Source organism: Eretmochelys imbricata, chromosome 7, assembly GCF_965152235.1.
Source record: "Eretmochelys imbricata isolate rEreImb1 chromosome 7, rEreImb1.hap1, whole genome shotgun sequence".
Lineage (NCBI taxonomy): Eukaryota > Metazoa > Chordata > Testudines > Cheloniidae > Eretmochelys > Eretmochelys imbricata.
In genome coordinates, this window is record NC_135578.1 from 29,500,553 (window position 1) to 29,527,948 (window position 27,396).

The 27,396-nt window shown below is 41.9% G+C and overlaps 1 protein-coding gene across 1 annotated transcript in view; it reads left to right on the forward strand.

Moving 5' to 3' along the window:
- The window catches only part of WNK2 (WNK lysine deficient protein kinase 2), a 163,142-nt gene that overhangs the window by 87,585 nt on the left and 48,161 nt on the right, over positions 1-27,396 (forward strand). Inside the window, exons 7-12 of the mRNA XM_077821699.1 lie at positions 116-404; positions 7,993-8,189; positions 10,931-11,083; positions 16,226-16,417; positions 18,112-18,651; positions 24,309-24,614. Coding sequence (XP_077677825.1) covers positions 116-404; positions 7,993-8,189; positions 10,931-11,083; positions 16,226-16,417; positions 18,112-18,651; positions 24,309-24,614 — 1,677 coding nt within the window. The remainder of the gene's footprint in view (positions 1-115; positions 405-7,992; positions 8,190-10,930; positions 11,084-16,225; positions 16,418-18,111; positions 18,652-24,308; positions 24,615-27,396) is intronic.

Genomic DNA, 27,396 nt, shown 5'->3' on the forward strand with positions numbered 1-27,396 from the left:
AGGAACAGATGCACGGTTCATGTTATTTCAAACCCATCCTTTCTTTGCTATGAAGAGATGCAGGTTAAAATGCACATGTACATGCATTTGATAAGTTTATATGCCTTCCCTGCAGGTTGACTCCGGATTTTTTCATGAAAGTGATGTCAAGATAGTTGCAAAGTCAATACGTGACAGAGTAGCATTAATACAGTGGAGAAGAGAGAGAATTTGGCCTATGATACAATCAGAGGACCATCAAGTTTCTGAATGTTTGGAGAAATTGAAGGTGCCACAAGCACAACAGGTTCAAGTAACGTACCTTTCACACACTGGTCAACAAACTCTGTCAGAGCTAGAGGAGCCAGAAGCTGACCAGCATCTATTTCAGCATAACCTCCCCACCAGCGTCACATCTGTTGCATGTAAGTATCATGTTTGCGTTGCTCCTTGTGTGAGCAGTTATGATTCTCCTGGCATAAAATGGATGAAATCCACAACTTGTCAGTGCTCTGAACTATACATTGAGAGTGTTACATACAGTTTTGCCCGCTAGAGGAAAGTCTAAATTCTAAATACTAGAGGTATTCTGAATTCAAGAGAAAAAACTTCTACAGAATCTACATTATCTATCAGTCATTGACTAACGTTACAGATATAGGGTGAGTAAACATATGAAAGATTAAGGTATGATAAATTAGTGAATAAAATAGCAAGAAAATTGAAAGTACTTTTAACTGCATTAAAATACATTTTTCAAAAATCTAATATTAAAAATAAAACCTTAAACTTTCCATATTGATTCACAAGACGGAAATTAATGTTGTTTTGGAGAGGGGGCTGGGTTGAGTGTGTGTTTTGTTTTGCTTTTTAATGTTTAGAAGTCCCAATGAAATCAGTGTTGGAGGTATTATACGTACTTAGACATTGACAAGAGGTACTGGTTCCTAAATATGGAATTTTTTAAAAAGTCCGAGGCGGTTCAAAAAAAGAATTCTTACAGTAATTCATGTAAGTTTGCATAAGGTCTGCAAAAAGAGGCCAATACTTCACATTTGAAAAAGAATATCTGAATGCTGTCTAATCACATTCCCTGTTAGATGTGATTCCAAAAATAATGTGTATTCAGAATAGTTTTAATGTTACCCTTTCTCTGTGGCATGACAAAGTCAACTGATCTGCTGTTCAATACCACCTGTAAAATTTACCTTTTAAAAACAAACATGAATCTATTAGAAGTGCTCTCTGTGAGGCACACATGACATGGCGGTACGAATGTGTGTAGGAGGTAGTAACACTTACCCCTAAACAGGGAGCAAGTGTAAGTTACCCTTTCATGGCTGTTTTTTAAGGAGAGCCAATTAAATGTTCTATTGGGGTCCTCTGGCTTTAGCCAGTCCCTTGCCCTACGACAGAGCTGAGTGGGGTTGGCTCATACCATGTTGTCAGATGAGCTAGCCATTCTTGCAACCCCTACAACTGTGCCCCTGTTGAGAGGAGGAGGGTAAAATAATGTACACGAGTTTGCAATTTGTGATAAAGGTACAATAGTCCTTTAATATACTCAAAATACTACAAATGTTCCTTTTTCACTTTTTGATAATTTTCTGAAAGAAAGGTGAACATATACATTGTGAAACTTCTTACTTCATAGCATACACTTGTCCAAAATAGGGTTTCTGATTTCAGAAAACCAAACACCGTTGCCCCCCCCCCCCCGCCCCGCTCCATCCCCCCTCCCTTGGTCACTCACTCTCCACTGCCCGCTCTCACTCACTCATTTTCAGGGGGTTGGGGTGCGGAAGGGGGTGAAGGCTCCAGCTGGAGGTGCAGGCTCTTGGGTGCGGCTGGGGATAAAGGCTTCAAGGTGCTGGGTGGGGCCGGGGATGAGGGGTCTGGGATGCAGGAGGAGGCTCTGGGCTGGGGCAGTGGGTTGGGGTGTGGGCGGGGGTGATGACTCTGTCTGGGGGTGCAGGAAGGGAGTTTGGGTGCGGGAGGGGGCTCAGGGCAGGGGGTGGGGGTATCAGAGATGAGGAGGTATGGGCTCTGGGCAGCGCTTACCTAATGTGACTCCCAGAAGTGGCCGGCATGTCCAGCTCCTAGGCAGGGGAGTCAAGGGACTCTGTGCACTGCCCTCGCCTGCAGGCACTGCCCCAACAGCTCCCACTGGCCACAGTTCCTGGCCAGTGGGAGCTGCGGAACTGTCGCTCGGGGCGGGGGTAGTGCATAAGCCCACCTGGGTGCCCCTGTGCCTAGGAGCCAGACGTGCCGTTTGCTTCTGGGAGCCATGCAGAGCCAGGGCAGGCAGGAAGCCTGCCATAGCCCCACTGTGCTGCCAACCGGACCTTTAGCGCCCCATCAGCAGTGCTGACTGGAGCCACAGGGTCCATTTTCAACCGGGCGTTCCGGTCGAAAACCGGATGCCTGGCAACCCTGGTCCAAAACAAAATAAATAAAATAATGATTTTTTTGTAATCACTGCATTTTTCCCATTATACTGAAATTTTTGTCTAGTCCAGTAGCTACTTTCCTGGTTGTCCTTAAGGGAAAAAACATAAAACCAGGAAGATGCAATACTTGCTATAACTTTATCAACAAAAGGATAGTACAATACAACTGCGTTAATGGCAAATCACTTTTATAGGGTAATTGGAGGATTCTCTAGTCTTGTTGAGCCCTCTTCTTTGATATACTTTAACTTTACCAGAGATGTAGTAATTTTCTACATCACTTCTGCATTTTTGTATTCAGGGTTTCGCAATCTCTGGGTTGCATAGGATATCCAGGGTTTTGCAAATCATGCAGACAATGTGGAGGAGAGGGATGGGCGGGGGGGGGTGGAATTCAGTTCAGCTAAAAAGATATCAAAATAGATACATGACATAAACCCTTTAATTATTTGTTCCTTTATGGCCACCACATTGTTGTAACCCGAGATACCCAGATAGTAGCTTACTATAGACTACTGCAGAACATTAGAATGTGCATCCGGCTGCTAGAGACTCTGTTAACAAAATAGCATTGAATCTGAACCTTTGTATGGGCTTGAATTTAACTTCCTACAGAACAGCACACACCTATTTTTTTAAAATTATGTACCACATGAAATGAAAATATCCAAGCAAAATGTCATGACAAAAAGTCATTGAATTTGAACAATCAAGATGTGAGCTGTTGACTGTATTTACTATGGCATGAAGCCACTGCTTGAACCTCTCATGACAGTATTGCCCAATTCTTGGAGTCTTTGCAGTTAACTTCTGCCCTGAGATGATTCAGAAAGTCTGATTGTGTTGTAGGAAGGAAAGCGTTAAGTTTGTCCAAATGATGGTTCAAAAGGAAAAAGGACAGGATGGAATAATAGCAAAGATATGATGTATGGTTGTATGTCATGTGACTTGAAAGCATGGCAGGTAGCATGTCCTGAAGCACTGGCTGATGTCGGGATGCTTTTAGATGCCAAACATCAGTTACTGAAAGATGAACCTGAGGCTTTTATTTCTGGAGTCAATGTCATGTCTTGGAAAAAGCAATGAGACTTCATTCCTCAACCTGGCAATGTCAGCACAAATGCTCTTCAGGCATCTTATTTGGTATTGACAAGAATGGCCCAGCAGTGAAAATTGTATAACTTTGCAGAAGGTTGTTTCCTTCCTTGTGCAACGGTTGTGATTTCAAAAGTTGCAGGGCATGATTCAGCTAGCAGACTGAACTGTGTGGCTTGCCTGATGTCACTGCTTCTCACTCCATTAGTGACACAGATGAGTTTGTCCAAGAGGAACTGCTCTGAAAACAAAGGTGTGGTGGTTTCTAGCAGTTTGTGCGTGATGTGTATGGTGGCTCTACTGAAGGCTTGTTCTTTTGTAAAGCTGTGCCAGGATGTACAACAGAAGAGAGCAGACACTGGACACTTCAGGAAGCAGTCAAAGATTTCCGCATTTAGTGGGAGTGGTGTATTGCAGTTGTCATGGAAGGTGCCAAGCAAATGACAGCTTAAGGTAGTGACTTGGTCACATGGATCCTGAACATCACATCTTAAACCTCATGGCCCCACTGTTTCATACCCAGACAAATTCTTGCTACTAAGAAAATGCCTGCAGGCCCATGCCAGGTTCTTCACGATGCCGTTACGTTGTGAAGTTCTTGGCTCTCACATGGTGAGGTGCTGACTCAACTCTTCAAATGAAGAGCAGAAGTGCAGGATTTCCCTTGCTGACTCCTTTAATAACTTGTCGTGGGAGGCACACTAAGCGTCCCTTGCTGACATTTGGGCACTAAGACAAGCTGAACCCTTTGTCCAAAGGACGGATTATGAATGTCCATGCAGACCAGTGTGGAAACATTCATCAGAACACTTGGCAAATAGCATCTCCTTTCCATTCTCAGAAAGACCATCTTCTCTTTGCTCATTTGAAGAAACTTCGGACCCAGCTGTATTTCTGTTTTATTTGCAGACCCTGGATATAGGGGGAGAAGGTTGACCAGTAACCCTTTCAACCAAGATGCTGTTGGCTCAACAGCACTCTCTGGTCCATTGCAGGACGAAATTGTGAGACATGTTACAAGTCCCTGCAACTGATTTTCTCGAAGTAGAAACTCAGCTGCTTTTTGGGCATTTCTGAATGAGAAGGTACCCAGCTTTAGTTACAGAGCTTTCATTTTCCTATTTCTGAGCCTCAGGTTTCTCTTCAGTGATTTAGGGGGAAAATTGCAGTCTTGTGGTGATCAAAAATAATTTAAGACCATGTCCCCCTTTCCCCACCCCCAGATCAAGCTTCAGAACACATTTTGTCAGCAAGACAGGCTCCCCATCTCACTGAACTGTGAGTGTATTTATAATTTTGTTGGTGTACTTTAAGTATTAGTGGTTTTCAGGTTGATATTGCAAAATACTTTAGACTGGAAGCTCAGAAAAAGTTTGGGGCTACGTGTTTTACTAAGGGCTTGTCTATGCCGAACAGCGATGTGCCGTGTGGGAGGTGTGATTTCTAAAGTACACTAATCAATTGTGCATTAATTGGTCCAGGTAGAACCCGCTGGTGCGTGCTAATGGTTCCATAGCCCACTTTAATGTAGTAGTATTCAAAACCTTTAGTGCACACCAGCAGGGTTTATACAGACCAATTAATGCATGAGACATTAATGTGCTTGAAAAATCACATCCCTGTAGGGTGCATTATCCCTTGGTTTAGACAAGGGTATATCCCTTAGACAAACTGATGTATGGCTTCTCCTAAACTGTTAAGCCAATGCTACCTTTTTGTTGCTTTGGAATTTTATTATAGACGTTCTTCGATTTAAATAGATATTATTTGGAGCACAGAGACTGCTTATTCCTTAATTCAGGTATTTTATAAATAAGGATACAAAATCCTTACCCATTTTATAGTTCATGCATTGTGCTTGAGTTAGCTTTTGAGTATTGAACATAATAATAGTTCAACAAGGTCAGCACAAAACAGCAGACTTTCAGAAGGCATAAAATTGTCTTACTCTTACAATATTTTCAGAACTTTACAGAATGTTTATAGTACTTTCAAAACTTTTGGAAGAAGATGATTTGGTCTGATCTTATATTTTTCTGACTACATACTTAACTCACATAAGCTGACTCCTTTGAGCAGAGGTGGCCCAACCTTTGGCTCCAGAGCCACACGCGGCTCTTCAGACGTTAATATGCAGCTCCTTGTACAGGCACCGACTCCAGGGCTGGAGCTACAGACGCCAACTTTCCAGTGTGCCGGGGGGGGCTCACTGCTCAACCCCCAGCTCTGCCACAGGCCCTGCCCCCACTCCACCCCTTCCCGCCCCTCCCCTGAGTCTGCTATCCCCTCGCTCCTCCCTTCTCCCCCCTAGAGCCTCCTGCACCCCACAAAACAGCTGACTGGGAGGTGCTGAACGGGGGGCTGCCAGTGGGTGGGAGGCGCTGGGGGCAGGGGGGAGTTTATGGGGGGCTGCTGACGTATTAATGTGGCTCTTTGGCAGTGTACATTGGTAAATTCTGGCTCCTTCTCAGGCTCAGGTTGGCCACCCCTGCCTTTGAAGAACCTTTTATAAAAGGCACTAAGTTAGTTAAAAATAATAGCTAACTGAGGTTAATTGTGCCTTTCTGTGACCTTTGAGCTGACAATTTATGGGGTGTAAATATATATATTATATACCCAACTTGCTTCCTGGTTCTGTCTTGTAATTTATTTCTTGCTGTACTTTAGCAATTCCATATCCCATGTCTTTGGATGCTTGTTTAGTGCTATTGAGTCTAAAAGCTCTATAAATCACTTCCCTATCTGTTCATTTGGTAGAGAGAGAGGATGCAGAGATTATATTAATAATTTAATATCTGTGTGCGACATGGTGTGCCAAGAAAATCTAGGTTTGACTCTCAGCTTCTGCTTTAGCTCTGTTCACTTACACTCTGTCTTCCTTTGTGGTCTTGAATAACTATTTATAATGATGAAACTCCGTATTCTATAAAACACCTACATCGTTATAACAGGCAGCATCTGATTATTTTAAACTGGCAATGAGGAAAACTAGAGGTGGGTTTTAGTTTTTTCAAAACATATTTGGGAGGTTAGTTTCTGAAAACTGAGTGGGGCTCACTTCTGGGTCCCATTTTATTCAAACCCCGTAGAGCAAGCCCTGTGTGGGAGGTGAGGGGATGGGGAAGAGGGAGGGTTTTAGATAAAGATATGGTAAAATCATACTCCTTTAATTCAAAATCCTTTTAACAGTTATGGTTCAAGTCTGCTACAGTCCACTTTTGGTCCAGATTTTTAACTCCTCTCTGTTGTGACAAGGTATTTTAACTTCACTACTACTGCTGCCTTGGTTATTTCAAGTGTAAAAACAACATCTATAGAAAAAGAAGCTAGTTAACAGTGCAGATATATTTTACTGGCTTCAGTAAACTTGAAAAGACCTTTTTTTCAAGCCGTTAATATTTAACAATGCCATTATAAGCCTTATTTCCGTTTTGACAAAGATGTCACTCTTGCCCAGTTCCCAGAGTTGTGCAATTTTTCAGATTAGTCAGGCTAACTTTCTGTATTATGAGCACTGACAAAGTGGTGAATTGTGCTCCTATTCATTAAAAACTTGGATCAAGATGACTGCTTATATAAAGCAGTTTTATTTCATCCAGTTATTATGGTGTCGAGTCCAGGTATGTTAAGGCTTTCTGTTCGTAGTAACAAAACCAGGGAAGAGTAGGGTGTATTAAAATTGCTTAGTATTCAGTTGTAATTTCGGTGGATCTGTTCTTGTGTAGCTTTACTGTGCTTCCATGGCAAGCAATGCCTAAAATTGTAGGGCAAGTCAAAATCAAGTTAATGATTTAGAGCAGTTTTTTAGGTATGCCTACTCTTTTACTTGCTGTCTTGCACCAATTAATATACAGCTGTCAAAAAGCCATGATTTGTTTTCCTCCAGTTTCTCCATTGTACATTTGCCCCTATTTTTTCTTGTTTTGTTAGTATTCCTCAACTAAGGTGGTACTACATAGTGAAGCTGATTATAAATTTTATATTGGCTAACACACAGTAAGTAATGTAACATTTCATAACTTATTTGAAATTGAAATATGCAACACCACTAACCAAAAGGGAATTAAAATAATCATTAAAACCACTCTATCTCCAAAGGAATTCATCCCGCAGGCAGCTGAGATCCTTCCTCTCCCATTGAAGTCACAATCAGCTCACTGTTCTTTCATGCTATAAAATCCATAGAAGGTCTGCAATTCTTAACATCAATGTTGTGACCTCTGAAGGGAATATCAATGTGCCTAGCTCTGCACAAAATCCATAGGAGACTCTCTTCATTTCTGGCTTCAGGGAGGAATATATTCACAGAAAATAGCATTTGTATTCTATAACTTACGTATATGGTAGAAATAGCTAGGGTGGTAAAAATGCCAATTGCATAAACCCCACACAGGCCTCCCCATTAAGTCACTACTTGAACATTTTGTTTGATTTGTTAAGCTCTTAATAAAAAAGATTGTTCTTTCAGCTGACAGCACATTTGACAGCGGTCAGGGGTCCACAGTTTATTCAGACTCCCAGAGCAGCCAGCAAAGTGTCATCTACTCATCTCTGCCTGATTCAATACCTCCTGCTATTCAACGGGTTTACAGTCCACCTCTAAGTGAGAGCCAGGCTTTGCCCCAAACCCTTCAGCAGCTGGGGCACTACCAGCAGCCTTCAGTAGTAAGTCTTTTTTTTTCCTCCCCCCCCCCCAACAATGTTGAATATACTAGACCATGTTTAATGACTCGCCTTATATTCTGCCTTCCGTGAGTGTAGATCCTGTGGCTCACCCTTTTTCTTTTCTGCCCATTTCTACCGATACTGATTTATTTAATACATGTATTCATACTGTTGCCTAAAAATGTATTTTAGTTTTGCTATGGAAAGATAAGACATTTATAATTGTACTTCCTGTGCTCAAGGAAATGCTTTGCTGCTTGCTATAGTACTTTAATTTAAGCATCATAAAGTGAGCATTCATCTTTTTCATTTCACTGAGTTGTTTTTTTTAATAGCTTTGCCATGATTAGACTTAACCTCATGAGCATGTCCATTTGAGAATTATTCTTTGTTTTTGTGTTTTGTTTGTTGTTAATATAGCCACATATTGTTCCTTCATTTGTTCAAGAGCCTCTTGGGTCCGATGTTTCTTCCTGTTGTGCTAAAGATCAAGCGTCTATTGAATGCCTTTCTAGCTTTTTGCTTAGATGTAATGTTGCACAGAGGCGAAGAAGCACTTCTGTTATTGAAGCTCCAAAACCCAACACTGGTAACCCAGACAGATATTCACACTTACTCTTGTGTTCATGTTACAATGACCTTGGCCACCAAGAATTAATGGACTCATCACTGCAAGAACAATTGCGTGCAAGCGAACATAAACCTTCCTATCTCTCCAGTGAAAGAATCAATATAGGCCTAGTGTGTCCTTCAGAAATTCCAGTGGCACACTGCTCCTGTGTTAGCCAATACTTGTTACCCATGATTCACAGCACTCAGAGCAATAATCGTCGCCATAGCGATTCAGTAGCGGCTTTGACTCCAAATGTTACATCCTCTCTTCCAACAGAACTAATAGAGGAAAACATAAAAATCTCACCGAATAGAGAAGAAGAAGCAGGTAAATCACAGTTAGTGGCATTAGAGATCTCTGCAAATACCACTGAGTTAATGATCCTTAAACACAGTTGTCAGGGATGCTTAGCCCATCTGCTTCATTCTGGAGAAGATCCAAAAAAGTCAGTACCCCTTAAGTGTGCTACAAATACTCCTCGCTGCCTCTGTAACAAAGAGAAAAACTCAGTATCTCTACCTGTTCCTCAAGCAAGCAGGCCTTGCGACAGAAGGTCAGACCTGCCTTTATTACATGAATCTCTGCAGCACATAATTAGCCAAAAGACCAATTCTATTCCCGTGAGAACTGCAAGAGTCACAGAAAAAGTCCTGCATTCTGAGTCCTTCAGTTATGGGGAAGTCAACATGCCTGAACTACCTCCGCCCTTCCACAAAGTTTGCGCTGGCAAAACATCATTAACAGAGCAGAACAATCCAGTGACTCCATCTGTGCAGAGCAGTAGAAATAGCCTAGCTAGTAAAAACACCACCAGTGATGTGGTAGGTTGAATCCCTCGTTTCATCCCTAGTTGGTTTAGAAGAAGAAAACCCACATCCAAGAATGACAAGTGTGTCCTGTTTGGTCCAAAATTTCCCCAGATGCTTCAGAAATGCCACACTTACCCTGTTTCCCCCTTGTTTTCCATAATGCTTGCAACAGAATGTACAGTATATTTAGTTTGAATGGTCCTGAGAATGGCTTGAATCACCATCTTGTTTTAACTTGGGCCTCTGTAATAAACTCCCTCAGTTGTTGAAGCCATCTGCCCTATGAATGTAGTGGTGTTGATTGCATCCTTTCTCCTGTATTTTTCACATGAAGAAATAACAGCTATGATTGAGTGTAGCAATACCTTTTCTGCAGAAGACATAAAATTGAGCAGTGCAGTATAGTGCCTTAGAGCAGACACACTCTTTTTATTGATTTCATTGGTACAGTCTCAGTAACTGGACTTAAGTGTGATCTGTTTTTTGTTGTTTTTTTTTTAATTGGGTGTTGCAAAGGGTAAAACAGCAGAAAGTATTTCAGTTGGTTTTGTATTTTGTCAAAAGCAATATTTTCTTCCTAGATATTTCATGTCCACTTAATTTTTGACTGCATTTTCATCTTCAACACAGGTATAAACTGTTACAAGCTTAAAAAGAACACTTGATTTTTAAGCAATGAATACTTCCTGACATATTTATGTTGGAAATTTCTAAATACATTACTGTGGTAGTATAGCATCATGCAGCAAGAGATGTAATTGGTGTTCCTTGTAGGTAAATAGGGTTTTAAGTCTATTGGCCCTTTCTTTAATATACATACCTATCCTTTTCCTTGTACAGGAGTTTGAGACTTTGCTTATCAAGAACCTTATTTTATTTTACTTCCTTATCTGTTGCTGGTTTTTTTTATTGTTTTTTTTAAATCCTAAATCAATCTCCTGGCCTCCAATTTCAGTAAATCACCTGGCAATAAAAGTTGTTTGTTTTTAAGATACCAACTGGAGTTTACCAAGCTAGTTGTTGATTTTTTAATGTATTTTGTGTGCGTGAGAGAGAGAGCACTTTCAGTGACAGAAGATGGAGCTTATCTGGGTTGTGGCCCTAGGTCCAATAAAGAGAAATGCAATACAGGTTGTTTTTTTTTATCTCCCCTGGGAAATCTCTCTTTCTGGAGATGTTACCTTCCTTTGCCTGTGTTTTTCATTTCTCTTTCCTTGTTTTGAATTAAATATGTAGTAGCAAGCATGTTCTTAAAAATCGGTTGTAGACAACTTTTTATTGATGTTTCTTCTAAAGTAATTTATTTTCCTTTCCTCCAGCCTGGACTAACAGTGGTTCAGGCTCCACCTGCTGTTATCTCTCAGCGACCGCAGCATTACCAAGAGCCAGCAATGACATTCCCAGTCATACAGCCAACCACAGTTGCTTCATTGCAGATGGGGCAATCTCAGCCTGTTTTAGCCAGCCAGCAGGTGAGAAGCTAAACTATCTGACCCCATCTCTTGCCTTTCTTTTCTTCTGAATGGTCTTTTTGCTAGCAAAATCACTGTCCGACGTTAGTTCGAGGACTTCTAAGAGATCAGGTCTGCTTATTGAATAGAACTACTGTACTGAGAACCTGTTAAACCACCATTTAAATGCATTAGTTAGTTTTGAAACCTTGCTTTTGAACATAAGTCATAATATTCAGAAGTTACATTCATGAATATTATACATCAGAGTTTCCACTTTCTTTCCCTGGCTCATCAGTGACTTAGTGGTTGGGTGCTTTTCAGAGTAGACAGAACTTTGACATAAACTCTTTATCCGCAGTAGTGGAGAGAATCCCAGTTTAATATCTGCTCTTAAATCACACAGTAGTTTGGCTTGCTAACTAGAAAAGCTGATCACTCTTCCTTGATGCTGGTGGCTCTCAACCTTTTCATCATTGCAACCCCATGTTGCTCAGAGCAAATGATCCCGAGCCCCATTTTCACATGTGCTAGAGATAATATTCGCATTAATGAAATACTGTAGAAAACATATGCAATTATAACTGCCTTTCTGTGAATATAGTTCATTGAGGTAGATGAGCTTGTCCTCGTCCTCTTCACCTCCTTACCGGGAGGCCCTGAGGCAATTGGTGGTTGCTATCTATCTCCCCTATTCTCTCCTCCCAGGCAGCTGTGGGATGGCTGAGCACTAGCAGAAGGGTTGTTGGGCAGAGGAAGAGACACAGTCTGTGTCAGCAACCCAGCAGGCCCCTGTAGTCTGGCAGGGTCACTGATGGGGAAACTTTGCTCAGCCTCTGCAGCCTTGCTCGCTGTGGGAGACTCGACCTGGAGCTGAAATAGGCACACAGGAACCCTGAGGGAAAGCCCAGGCAGCCATTTGTATTATATGATTTTCAGGACAGCAAATAAATAAATAAAAATAGTTTGACTCAGTCGGAGAGTCCTAGCACCATAGTTTGAGACCCTGGCATATCCTGTTGTACAGTTTCTCTACCACCATGTATTAACATGCTGGGTGCTCTGATACCTGCTTTAGTACCTACAGGGTGATGCAGGTCTGAGCAAAGCATAACTTATAAAAAAGCTAAGTGAGGGAGCAACTTTGTTTTCTTGTTTTCATTTTATTGTTAGCACTTGAGATGTGCATGACTCGCTAATAAATTAATATTGGAAAAACAAACTTTTGTCTATTCTAAACTGCTCTCAGATCCTCAGGGGGATTTTAGAGCATCTTTTCCAAGGGAGCATGAGGGTCAGAGGCCCACCTCGAATTTAGGAATAATTATATAATTTTTTAAAAACATAGTACAGTGTGTTCTTGATCCACCAAGTAACACTCTTCTAAATGAAGAATCTGGCTGTCTCTAGACAGTCTCCAAAATGCTGATTCCTCCAATGTCTGTCTAGGACAGGGATCGGCAACCTTTGGCATGCGGCCCATCAGGGAAATCCACTGGTGGGCCAGGACGGTTTGTTTACCTGCAGTGTCGGCGGATTCGGCCGATGGCAGCTCCCACTGGCCATGGTTCGCCGTTCCAGGCCAATGGGGGCTGTGGGAAGCGGCATGGACCGAGGGATATGCTGACCACTGCTTCCCGGAGCCCCCATTGGCCTGGAACAGCGAACCACAGCTAGTGGGAGCTGCGATTGGTCAAACCTGTGGACGCTGCAGGTAAACAAACTGTCCCGGCCTGCCAGCGGATTTCCCTGACAGGGAAAAGGTTGCCAAAGGTTGCCGATCTCTGGAGTAGGATGCTCAAATAATTCTCTGAAATTTCATGCATAGTAAAGGTATTTACAAAGCATCTATTGTATGCTGGAAAATTGAGAGTCACAAATTCTTGATTGCTTGGACAAGAATCCCGTACTAACTGGTAGTAAAAAGTGTATCTCAGGCCAACGAAAATGTCATAAAGACCTGTCCCCGTTCTGTGTTTCTACCAAAAACTCGGCTTTTGTGAACGCAAGCTATGGTTTAAATGGGCTGAGGAGTGTTTATGCTCTCTGTGCACAGGGCAGAGGAATGTACTGCCTTACTGACAGATGTCTTCTTATTTCACCAGCTCCCTCACACCATTTAGGCTGTCAAAATATGCCGTATTTCTAATACTAGCATTGTTGGCATAGATGAATGCTTATTTTTCTCTTGAACTTAGAGCTATCAAGATCTCAAAATCTCTTTAGTCTTAGTAATATTCAGTGCTGGAATAGCTCAAGTTTTGTTACTGGATGAAGTATTGTCTTCTTTCTGAAAGCACTCTCATAGAAACAGCATAATTTGATCTTCCTGTTTATAACCTATGGTATCTTGAACTATTGTATCGTATCCCTTTTTTCTAATGGGCAAAATATTCTCATGTTCTCTCATTCGGCCAGAAATGTTACTGCCTCTTGGACAGAACTGGGGAAAGCTCCAGTTGCAGGAATGTGTGTATTGGCCACATGGGCTTTCTGCTGACACATCAGAATTTGCAGATTTTTTCAGATTCATTTGCAGATTCATTTTTACAGTGTAAATATTTGTAATCACAAATAATAAAGTGAGCACTGTACACTTGGTATTTTGTGTTGTGATTGAAATCAATGTATTTGAAAATGTAGAAAAACATCCAACATTTTTAAAACGTCAATTGGTATTCTATTGTATAACAGCGCGATTAATTTTTTTGAGTTAATCGCATGAGTTAACTGCGATTAATTGACAGCCCTAATATATTTGAAAATGTAGAAAACATCCAAAAATATTTAAATAAATAGTATTCTATTGTTTAACAGTGTGATTAATCACGATTAATTGAGATTAATTTTTTTAATCGCTTGACAGCCCTACTTGTTACGTTGAGACTTGCTGAGTAACCTGCGCCACCAGATGCAAGTAGCCAAACACACACCTGTTTACAATGTTTGGAAGCCACAAAGCTGCTTCAGTCTTAAATGTGTCTAGATGGGCAAGCCCACTTGATTCCTTAATCCGTTTTATCCCTGTTCTTGTGTTTATATATTTTAAAAAAGGAAATGAGGGTTCTTGTTGAAGCATTCTATCTCTGAAAACACACAAGATCAAACAGTACGGAGCTGTCATTCGTCAGAAGCAGCAAAGATGAAAAGCAATGCTTACATTTCCCTATTCATTTATTTTTATCTTTACAGTTTTAACATCAAGCATATTTATCTCTTAAATTACATCCAGCATTCACTGAGACCCCTGAAGCAGGACAGATGGTTAGAGGTGAAAACGTACTTATTAAGTCAGCCATGGAACAGTGATCTCATTCTAATCAAATTTTCAGTAGTGTGGCAGGCCAATGTAGCAGTGCCTCCCCTGTGCCTGTGAACCCGGAGCTTGGTTTCCAGGGCTGTCACTATAGAATCTCTTGCGAGATCCAAAATCGCTTACTGGGAGGAGTACAGTAATGTTAGATTTGTGCCAGTCTGTTTGCTCACCAGCTGCTCTCCAATTGAATAAAATGGTAATTGTGTAAAACTTAATGAAAGGAACTAGGCAGAGTTCAGCTGAACTGAGAGAGGTCCAATGCTGAATTGTCTTATACTGTGAATGTTTACAAAATTAGGTTCTAATTTAGAAATTGTCACTTTTCATATATGCTGTAATGTAAACTTGCAGCAAAAAAGCAGGGCGGGGCAAGAGGCATTTTGTATCGGAAGATGGTGTAATTGTCTATTTCCTCTATCCAAATAAAAGTTCTAAAACTGTTGTCACAACAACTAAACTTTCAACTCACACCTTGTTGTCAACTGTCTGTAGTGGGCCACACTCTTACCACTTCAAAAGTTATTTCTCCTCCCTTGGTATGCTGCTGTTAATTGATTTATCTCCTTAGACTGATTTAACACTTGGTAAAGCAACCCACATCCTTTCATGTATTTATCCCTGCTCCTGTATCTTTTACTTCATACATCTGATGAAGTGGATTCTAGTCCACGAAAGCTTGTGCCCAAATAAATTCGTTAGTCTCTAAGGTGCCACAAGGACTCCTGGTTTTTTTGCTGTTACAGACTAACACAGCTACCACTGAAACTCTAGAGTGTGGTTCATGCAGGCGAGAGTTGAGATCATTCATAAAATGAGTTATGACTTGGCAAAAGCTTCCCTGCATGTTGAAGACAGGATTACAAAACAAAAAATTAAACAAAAAGCTTTGTTTTGCCCTTCAATGATTTAAAACATTCTCAAAGGATCTTTTAAAGTGCTGCTTTTTATATAAGAAGTCAGGCTTTACTTTCCCCTCTTGGCAAGGTTACTAGAGAATGCAAATTGTGATGTTACCTGAGTTTGTGATTTGAGCTTTTTGCTATCTCACCTCCTGACCAACAGAGAAGGGATGCTGAATATTCACTTATAATTAATTGGAATTCCATTCACTTCATTTGGAAGCAGGGAGAGAGCCAGCTCTGGTCACATACTCTTGACATCACTGTTCAATTCTGAGAAGTGTCTTTATATATCACAAAAAGCATAAACGTGGGGAGGGGGTCGTCTTTGCTTTGTAGTTCACCTTTTCAGATATTAAAGGGTTAAGGGGTGGTCAGTGTAAGACAAGTTTCTTATGCTATCAGTTCCCTAGCCTTTGTGTACATTCAGATCTGCCAGGGTGGAGGGAAATATTCTTAGAATCTGGCTTTTGTAGCTTTATTTCAATAAGAACGGTGTATTCCTTGATCAGCCAGAGAGTACAATTTGCAGTACATTTGAATGTCTAGGCTTTTTTATAGAGTGAATTTTTGAATGACAATATTGCCTTGGTTTGCTCTACATATAGGAATATTTGGGGTCCATAGCTGGAAGATTTTGCAGGGCTGGCTAGAAAATAGAGGTTCTTTTGTCCTTTACTTAGCTTTAAAGAGCCAGCATGATTTATTAAAAATATCCTCTCCAAACAGAGCTCATCTATCTTTTGTGGTAATATAGGTTTTATTTAAATAAGACTTCAACCTAGGCTCTTGTACAATGTTTGAACTGGAAGTGTCAGTCTTTTTTACCAGTGCTACTCAATATGAGTGACAGTTCTGTGTTGAGCATACAGCTTTAATTGTGAAGAAAACAAGACTGGTGTCCGGTGAACTGATTCTTTCTTAATATGCTATTTTTTTTTTCTCTAGCAGCAATCCATGCCACAGCAAGCTCCTCTGCAGCAGGTTCTAGCCAGCCAGCCAGTTTGTCCATTGCAGCCCGCCGTCCATCTGCTGCCCCAATATCAAACCCAGACTTCTCAGGTGGCAGCTACCAGTACACAGCTAACACCGTTACAGATTTCCACTGTGCAGCAACTTCCTCAGGTCCCACCCTCCCAGGTAAAGTGTTTTGAGAATTCAGTGGTGTGTTAAATCATTTTAAAGGCACGTTTGTTCAAGTAATATTTTCTAGCCAGTCAGTGATCAGTGTCATGTGCCCTGAAGTTTTCACCTGGCTACTGGCAATGCTCACCAGTGTAATTTAGTTCATGAGAATGTAACTATTAAATGCTCTCTGGATTGTTTTCATTAATTTTTGTTTTTGGTGAACTAAAAAATGATCCTGTTCGAATAATCCTGGGTTTTGCCTAGTTAATCTTGTTAATGCTAGTCACTTGAATTGCAATAACTGTAATTCTGCATTTTTTTCCCCTTCATGGTGGACCCCCTTCCCCATCACAGGCTTAAGAGCATGAGCAATTGCCCACTTTAATGTTCTTGAGCTCTTCTCTTCACCTTCCACCCCACCACCTTCCCCCCTCCATCTCCTTTTCCAGATCTCTGGCCCCTTTCCATTAGCAGTAGCCAAGATGGAACCTATTCTTTGGCCTGCAGTAGTAAAGCTCTTATTAGCATCATTTGGTAGGTTGGCTGTCGAGGGTTTTAAAGATGTGAAGCAGCTTAAACGAAGGGGAAAGAGCAAGCTGCTTCTGTGATGTATTCCTCTTCTGAAGTCTCCACTGATTCCCACTATCTGCTTTGGTAAAGAAAATTCTCAACGTCTGCTTCTAAAAAATTGTCCAACTGCAAAATAAAACCTTTTCACTTCCAAAAGCCAAGAATCTGCCTAAATGTCCTCTGAAGATTAAAAGTGCATTTACAGTCAAAAAAATTTCTAGTAACTTAAACAATATATTACTGCTACTTGTTATATTATTTTAGCATGGCTATCAGGTTATCTATAAAATTACTGAAGTATCCAGTTTTTACACGTCTGGATTTTTATGCAAGATAAAGTGTTCTTTAGTAAAAGAGTGTATTGTGATCCACTTTTGCAGTCAGCACTGCCATTGACTTCATGAGAACTTACCCTGCAATTCCTTTGTGCATGTATTAAAAAGGAAACTATGAGATTACAGGAATTTAAATGCACACCCTGAACCTGTAAATACCTGTGCATAGAGTTGTATATATGCCTGTGAACAGGGGGACTGGTCACGTATTTCCATACTTGCAGGAGCAGGACCTTAGTGTATAAGATCCCTGTTGGCACGTCAGAAGGCCTCGAGGCATGTTCTGTTTTTGGCATTCGAGGGAAATGTTAAACAGCAGATTGGCAAAGCAGGGTCATTTTAGTCTGTCATGTCATTGGGAGTTTGTGTGTCTAAAAACTGTTCCCACAAATTTTTCTATCCTGCCCAGTTGCAGTATGAAGTATTAAAATTGTCTCAACTCATTTTGCATGCACAGTGGTTACTTTTTGACGCCTCTACCTAGTATGATTTTTAATTTGTTTCAGAATCAGAGTAATGATTATTTATTATTAGGTTGCTGTATGGCTGCCTACTAGTTTTGGAAACCGTTGTGAATTCTTTGGCCTCAAAAATGGCCAGAAACTTTAAAATTCTCCTTTTGTATTCAGTAAATCGATTTATCCAAGTGTTGCTATTTATGAAACTCTGGAAATGGAAGGAAGTGACTAATAAATAGACATAATTAGCATGGCACCAATGAGTTAATAGATGGCAGATGAAACTAATTTGTACCATCAATTTAAAACATTTGCAATTTATGTGATATTATATTTTTTTCAGATTCCTCAGCTTCCTGTCATTCCTGCAGTTACTCCTCTGGCAGGGCTTGACAATCTTCCTCCAAGCCTCTCTGATTTACCTGCTGCAAATGCACCCCCCATACCTGCTCCTTCCCAGTATTTCACTCCAGCTGTGATTATACCAAGCCTTCCCATGAATCCTGCTCTGCCTCTGGCATCCATTCCCCCAGCCCTGTCCAGGCAGGCAGTCAACCTTCCTCATACTACCGTGGCTTCTTCGGTCTTGCCCTGCCAAACAATAGTGCCAAATATGTCGGCTCCTACGGTACCATTACTTGCTGTGGCTCCACCGGGAGGGTCAGCTTTGCCAACACATCACGCAATATCCCATCTCTCCCAGCAACAGATGTACCAGCCTACCTTCCAGCAGATCATTCAGAGTGACGCTCCCTCACCCCATCACGCTCAGAACATGCAAGCAGTTTCGCAGCAGCAGCTGCCTCCGCTTCCTCAGTCACTGCAGCCAAGCATAATTCATCCTTCAGAACAGACTGTGTCCGCGTCTGGAGTTGGTAACCAGGTAACCCTTTTGACACTGGACTGTATCAGTACTAACAGTAGTAGATCTTGTGCCTTGTTCCATTATAAACATGCAGGTGGGGTTTCTGCTCCTTGCACTTCGGGTGTTTTACTCGTGCATATTGGTGTCAGCACAGTAATGCAGTGTTCGTAGTAGTAATCAATTTCACGGTCGTAGGATTTTAAAAACCACAGATTTCATGATTTCAGCTATTTACGTCTGAAATTTCACAGTGTTGTCATTGTCGGGGTCCTGACCCAAAAAGTAGTAGTGGGGGGGGAGGGTCGCAAGGCTATTGTAGGGATGTTTGCGGTACGGCTACCCTTACTTCTGCGCTGCAGCTGGTGGCGGTGCTGCCTTCCAAGCTGGGCAGCTGGAGAGCGGCGGCTGTTGCCCGGGAGCCCAGCTCCGAAGGCAGAGCTGCCGCCAGCAGCGGTGCAGAAGTGAGGGTGGCCTGGTATGGTGGTGCCACCCGTACTTCCGCGCTGCCGCCTGCAGAGCTGAGCCCTCGGTCAGCAGCCGCCGCTCTCTGGCCGCCCAGCTCGGAAGGCAGCAGTGCAGAAGTAAGGGGGGCATGGTACCATATTGCCACCCTTAGTTCTGCGCCACTGTGGGCGGTGTGCAGCCTTCAGAGCCGGGTGCCTGGCCAACAGCTGCCGCTCTCCTGCCACCCAGCTCTGAAGTCGGCACAGAAATAAGGGTGGTAATACCACAACCTCCCTAAAATAACCTTGTGACTCCCCCCTCCCCCCGCAACTCCATTTTGGGTCAGGACCCCCAATTTGAGAAATGTTGCTCTCCCTTCCCATGAAATCTGTATAGCCATGACACATTTTTCATGGCTGTGAATTTGGTAGGGCCCTAAGTATGAGGTAGCTATTGGTTGGACTAGGATTAAGCAGTTGAATTTGTTGCGCGAAGTCTTGACCCAGTGTAGTATACTTTATATAATCGTCTAATGGATTTGTAGAAGGAAGGTTAGGATCACTTCTTGAGCATCCTATTCCTTCTCTCCTTGTCCCAGCTGGAAGGAAAAATGGCCACACCAAAAGGATGATCATCCTGATTTCAGTTACAAGGGAGAAAAGCAGTCCATAACGGCCAGATATAAAGGGATACTATACCACTGATTTTAATATCCATAGTACAGTACATGCATGATCCTGTGTGAACTGTCGATATGTACGCATGTTGGAATATGGACATACTGTGTCAGTTCTATTGATGTAGAACTGTTTATAAGTAGTGGGTTTTTAAACTGAAGGGAAATGATTGCTGGAGAATACTTCTGGAAGGCTGCTTGGAGGATATCTACAAAAAAGAAATAAATACCAGCTGCAGGTCCTTTTTGTTAAAACCAATGAAGCATAAAATAGGACTTCTAATATTAGCACCGTTTGCAAGATAAGTGGCTCATGAGTTACTAATGAGTCTGCAAATGATACCGTTGTCACCTTTATAATGTGACAACATAAAGTACAATACAGCAAGACCCAAGCAGGAGATAGTAGGAGGGGTCAAATCTGTTAAGAATGGCTTACTTCAAAAATGAAGGTTGAAGAAGAAAGTGTTTTATTACATCTGTTTACATGTGAATGGCATGTGGATTGAAATTCTTAACATCCCGTTTCAGTCTACTGTACCATGGTATCTCCAGTTTACTGCATCGTATCTAAATTTCTGTCTTCAGCCATATATTTGGTACTGACATATTGTTTGTGAAGAATTCTAGCTCATTTTGGGCCTGATACAATTTGTTGAACTAATCAATGGTAATATTTCCATTGGCTTCAAAGAGCGTTGAATCTGGCCTTTTATGCATAGTATGCATGGCAAACACCATGAGCTGCTATTCCCGCTTGTGACACAAAGGCATCATTTACCTGACACATCTGTGGTAGAGTCCTGAAATAGTTCAGTAGGACAAATAATAGCTAATTCAAATGAAATAGAAGACTAAACCTAGGCCAGAGAATATTCAGAAGCACATTGTTCTGTCTTTAAAGTACTTTTAAGGGAGAGGTATTTCTAGGAATAACTAAGCGTCCAATATGGTCACTGTCTCACTGATGTTGATGGCTAATATTTGTTTGCTCGCTATCTCCTGGGTCAAACATATGATTTCAAAATTATTCTGCCGTAATTTACTGTACAGTTTTAAGTGACTACCTCTGCACTAAAGCAACATGCTACTCCTTTCCAGCAACACACACCAAACTGTTATCCAGATAACCTCCATGATAGACTCCTCTGTAAACATATTCCGTGATATAAGGATGCTGTGCCTTCATTTCTATCTGCATATTAAATTAGATTAACTGTTACCATTCAAGAAAGAGTCATGGATATTTCTCTGGGGGAAAAAAAACGTTCTGTGTGCAACGGCAGTCAAAAAAGAGAACAAAATCCTAGGGATCATTAGCTAAGGGATAGGTAATAAAACAAAAAAATATCATAATGCCACTATATAAGTCATGGCATGCCCACAACTTGAATGTTGCATGAAGCTCTGGTCACACCATCTCAAAAAAAAAAAAAAAACGTTAGAATTGGGAAAGGTACAGGGATGGGTAATAAAAATGATTCGAGGGTATGGAACAGCTTCCATATGCAGAGAGATTAAACAGACTGTTCAGGTTAGAAAAGAGATAAATAAGGGGAGAATGATAGAGATCAATAAATTCATGAATGATGTGGAAAAAGTGAATAGGAAGTGTTATTTACCCTGTACAAAAACTAAGGGTCACCTGGTGAAATCCGTAGGCAGCAGATTTAAAACAAACAAAAGGAAGTGATGCTTCAAACACTGCACACTCAACCTGTGGAGCTCCCATTGAGACTGATCCCTGAAGGACTGGTGCACCTTTTGGAAATGCAGTCAGGAGCCCTTTTGGGTTCAGTCTACACCCAAGGCTTTCAAGACATCCAGAGAGATGCTTAACCTGTTGGTGCCCACTTCCCCTGCTAGTTCGGAATCTCGCCCGGTATGGGGATTGGAAGCGCATGGTCACAGCTCCAGCCCCAAAGCACCGGTGGCTTCTACAGCTACTCTCTCCAGAGTTCCATCTAGAAGGAAACCAGCAATGATCTTGCCAGCTCCCCCATCTCCAGACTCTGAGCTGGTCTCCCTGGTCCCAACCGGGTCAGCTCCACCATAGTCTGAGGAAGCAGACTCCCCATCAGACTGTGAGGCAAGATGCCTGTCCACCATGGTACCAGCCACAGTCTCAGCACTCTAAAGACCAATGGCTTGCACATATCTGGGTCCCGCTTCCATATCAATGGCCCTTTTGGACCCCTTGGGTCTTCCCTTCACGTTCTAGAGCCTCTCTTCTCGCCCTTCTGCATTGGCTAGGCACTGGGAGCTTCTACAGCAAGGTCACTGTCTTCCTTCCCAGGGACCAGGACTGGTATTGTGCTGCAGGAACGACATGGTCAGGACTCTCCTGTGGAGGAATTAGAGGAGGGACCTCCGCAACAACGTTTAGCCTCTTCTTCACTGCCTAAGGAGGCAATAGTGACTGAGTCCCACCCCACCCCGATGATTTCAGAGCTCATCAAGACTTGTTGAAGAGGGGGCTGCAGCTCTGGATATCCCACCAGAAGAGGTACAGGAGAAAGATCACCCAGCCTGGTGGACATTTTAGCCTCTGCAGTACCTACTAGGGTAGCTCTCCTTATTAATGAGGCTATCCTGGAACCTGTCAAGGTTTTATGGCAAACCCCATCTTTCCTGCCTCCCACTGCTAAAACGGGGGGACCGAAGATACTGTGTGCCATCACAGGGATTTGAGCACTTCTATAACCACCTTCTTCTAGGCTCCCTGGTAGTCGTTGCTGCTGACAAAAGAGAGAGACGAGGACACCAGGCTTCTACCCCAAAAGAGAAGAAGCAAAAAAGCTAGCCCTGTTTAGCAGGAAGCCTCATTGCACAGTAGGGTTACACCTTGGGGTTGTGAACCAGCAGGCTCTGCTGGGTCACTACAGGTTCAGCAGAGTGGATAATATCCTGAAGTTCAAAGACAAGCTTCCTGATCGGTCAAAGCAGGAGTTCACTGCTATGGTGGAGGGCAGATCATTTACCAAAACAGCATTGCAGGTGAGCCTGGATGCAGCAGACTCTGTGGCTTAAGCTATGGCTTCTGCCATCACTGCTTGGCATTCATCTTGGCTGCAGTCATCAAGTCTTCCCCCCAGAGGTGCAACAGACTTTTTGAGACCTCCCATTTGAAGGCCCCTCACATTTTTTCCAATAAAATAGATGAGATTAAAGATCCAAGGGTGACCCTTCAATCTCTGAGGATTTATACACCGGCAGTTAAAACCAAACAGTTCTGCCCACAGCAGTCCCAATGGTTTCAGCCCTTCTTGCTGCATGCCGAGGACCTGTCCAAAACGAGAAGCAGAAATGAATGAACAGAACGGGGCAATTATCAAGTGATCCAAGGCATTAATTAAAATATTGAATAGTATCAAACCCAGAACTGACCCCTGAGTGACCAGATTCCCAACTTCATAGGGACAGTCCAGATTTTTGGGTCTTTTTCTTATATAGGCTCCTATTACACCCCATTGCCCCCGTCCCGATTTTTCACATTTGCTGTCTGGTCACCCTAGCAGGACCCCACTAGATACGCCCTCCCAGTTTGACAGCGAACCATTGATTACTAGTCTGAGTATGGTTTTATAACTAGTTGTACAGTCACCTTCAAGTAACTTCATCTAGACCACATTTCCTTCATTTGCTTACGAGAATGTCATTGGGACTGTGACAAAAGCTTCACTAAAATCAAGATATATCACATGTACTGCTTCCCACCACATCCACTGGGCCAGTAATCCTGTCAAAGAAGGAAATTAGGTTCTTAAGCATGGTTTCTTTTTGACAAATATATGCTGGCTAGTCCTTATAATCCCATTATTCTCCACATGCTTACACATCGATTGTTTAATAATTTGTTCCAGTATCTTTCCAGGTATTGAAGTTAGACTGACAGTCTATAATTCCCCTGGTCCTCTTTGTTCCCCTTTTTCAAACACGTAGTATGTTTGCCCTTCTCTAGTCTTCTGGGACATCCCCATCCTCCAGGTGTTCTCAAAGATAATTGCTAACAGTTTTGAGGTTGCTTCAGCTAGCTCCTTAAGTACCCTCGGATGAATGTCATCTGACCCTGCCAACTTGAATATTGTTTACTCTGTTAAGTATTTTCTCCATCTTTTTCTCCATGTACACGCCCTAGGCTTATGGAAATAGAGCCAAGTGTTCAAGGAAATGGGATATAAACAGGGTTTTGAAATTATAAGCAGGATCCAGCCTAGTTTTGCATGATTCCTACAAATATCATTAAGGAAGTAATAATCACACATGTAGTACATAAATGCTCAGACATGCATGCTCTTTGTTGTACCTTCAGAAATTATATACGTAGCAGCCTTTTATTTTAACTCTGAGTATTTTATTTTATTTTAACTCTGAGTATTTTGAAAACAAGTCTTTATGGTTCTCTTCTTTCCATGTCCCATAAACAAAAAACATAGAGATGTTCTCAGCATAGGTTTAATTAATTAGCAAAAACAACTTTTGCATCTTGACTTTAATGAGTCATGAACACCCTAAACAGAGGGGTTTTTAATAGGTCTCTATTGTATTACAACAGATCACTGGACATCCTCCATATGGTTTGGAAATTGGAACCCAGATGCCTGTAATACCAATGCAGCATTCAATAGTTATGCCATCGCCTTTGCAGTTGCAACCTGAAATATTGCCTCCCTGCCTCGGGCCAGAAAGTCTTTCTCAACTTCATGGCAACCTTACTGCAGCTAGTGCAACAGTGCCCATAGATCATTGTCTGCCTATTCAGCCTACTGGTCTTCTGCAGCTTCAACCAGATCTTTCCCAGCCTCTGGGGCAGCAGGTTCCATGTTCTGCCATCCAGTCGGTTACAGAGTCAACTCAAGAGGTAGAACACTTTTTCCTAAACGATTTACCATGCTTGCCACTAATCTCCTTTATAGATATAAAATTGTTTCACAAGAGCCATTATCCAAGCTCACTCTGTGGAGCCCCTTATCTTAGACTATATTTTATTGGCTGAACCATCATCTTAGCAACTATTTCATATATAGCTGGAGATTATATATTATACCACTCTGACACCTATATTATACTTGTTAACCTGGGAAATGTCTCCTTAACGTCATTTATTGGAGTAATAAGACACCTGGACAACTCAGCTCTCAAGTACTCCCTTCATCCTCAGTTGAACGGGTATGCAAAGATAGTTTTGAAATTGGTATGGAAATTACACTTCTAGATCATTAGGTCATCGCCCATGGGCTAGTGCAGGAATGTTCCATACAGTGCCATCCAGTGTGTTGTCCAGTCTTGTTTTAAATGTCTCATCAATGGGGCTTCCACCACTTGCCTTGAGAAACTATTCCATAATCTAATATCTCATGGTCTAAAAGTCATTCATTATGTTCAGCCTAAGTCTTTTTTCCCCCATCCCGTTACTGTTTAGTGTAATATCTTTCTGTACTGCCCTGAATTTCACTCCATTCCTGATGGTTTAGATTCTTCAAAAATTGGTAAATATTTATCATATTTGGTAAAAAAAAAAAAAAAAAAAAATTACCAAAAATGTCCCTTCTTAGCAGTCATGTAGCAAAGTTACCTTTTGCTCTCTTGGTCTTTCTTTGTAACACAATTACTTTTTACTTCCTGGTAATCACTACTTTGGCTTTTCTTTGAATGACCTCACTCAGTTGTTTAACTTTGAGGCTTGACAAAGTTTTATACAGGTATATTGCCTTCCCTTCAGTGTTGTAATGCATATTATTATGCAAAGCAAAGTTGCATTGGCTTTTTGGCTGTTATATCAGATTGCAAACCAATATCTGACTTACTGTCCACTCCCAACCTGAAATCTCCCTCAGCACCATTGCTTTCCAGGTTTTTGTCCTGCATGGAGCATTTCTGGTTTGGAGGATCTCTTCCCCTGAAGCAATGGCTTTCACCTTTCCAGGTTCAATCTCTCTTTCTGCCCATGCTTCTAAGCTCTTTAGCTGTCAGTTTGTATTTTCCTCTCTGGTATATACAGCTTCTTCCCAGTTTGGCACTGAACAGTCTGTGAATTTCATTAAGGTACAGTTAAGCCCCTTTTCCAGATCATCAGTGCAGATGTTAAATAAGACTGAATGTACAGCCAAACTTTATGGCACCGCTCTGGAGACCACCGCCCATTTTGATAAATTTCCATTGCCCCTTCAAGCAGTGGAAGACCTTAAGGATTTGAAGTGTATGTGTTTTTTGTTAGAGAAATTAGCAACATGGAGACTTGTGGTATTTTCTCCAACCCAGTGCTTTCACACAAGTCCTGGATCTCAAACATTGGCAGCAAAATCAGCAAATCTGTGCACATGGGAATTTCACCTGCTAAAAACCCATCTGAAATCCCAGCTGTATCCAACTCCTCTCAGATTCTGGGTGTTTCTCCTCCTGCCCACTCTGGGTCCTGCATATACCCAGCACCAGAACCATTATAGACAATGCTGCTACACCTGCCGTGTCTGTTGGGGGGGTTCTATACCACTCTGGGAGCTATGAAATATGGATGTGATGTGTATTGCTGTAGCATAATGTGATGTGAAGTACAAGCTTCTCTGAGAGAACTGAAATGGCAACGAGAGGCCCCTGAGGCATAAGGATATCTCTTTACTTTTTTATCATGTCCTTGGAAACCCCCATCCACTATTTCCCCAACTCCATTCACACACAGTAGCTCTGGATAAACTCCCTGTTCCCATTCTCATTTTATGGGATCAGCTCCCTTGGCCCTCCATTCCCCACGTGATGGAGAAGAGCGGTTTGGAGGGAAGATTTGCACATTGATTCTTGAGGCTTGGAGACCCAATTGAGTGACTGTAAAGGACCCCAGATTTGCTTGAACCCTCCCTGCCCTGTACTGTCCCCTGGGAAATCCCCATCCTAAAGCCATACCTGCCCTTATCACGTGTCTCTACTTTTCTCCGTGCAGGGCACAGGTTTGTTCACATGAGCCTGTGTGCTGGCCCTTGTTGTCCATCTGCTCTGCAAGACAAAGGAACTCCTCATTTAGGTTGAACGATAATCATTGTCCACTGGAGCTGGATTGTTTGTGAGTCCCCATCCACATAAGGGTCAAATTGATCCAAGTACCCCTTGATGACTGTGCTGATGTCAGATACTGTGAAATACGTTTGTGACAGTTTTCTTAGGTATAACCTTTTATAAGGAGAGTTTCATATCAGACTCGTATATTGTAATTCAAAACAATTCATTTCATTATCATTTTGCCATAACACTGCTCTCTGGCGTTATCGTTTGTTTGAATCCATGTGACAGCACTCAAATCCCTGGCCATTTTGATTTGATCAGGCAACTAAGATTTTGTAAAACACTTGATCAAGTGCATTACTAAAATCTAAATATGTTGTGTCTGTGATCTCATTGTTTATTCATTTTGTAATTCTGTTGAGAAAACAGTCAGGTTTGGTACAACTGGCTTATAGAGCCATGAGCAATAGCCAACATGATCACATGATCAACATGATCATGGTATCCTTTAGAGGCTTACAGATTTTAACTTTGCTATGCAGATTCTCGTTCCATTAGAGGGCAGTCATAAAGGATTCAGGAAACTTTGGATATGTCTACACTGAGTCCAAGCCCCTTTCTGTCCACACGCACATCAATCTGACTCA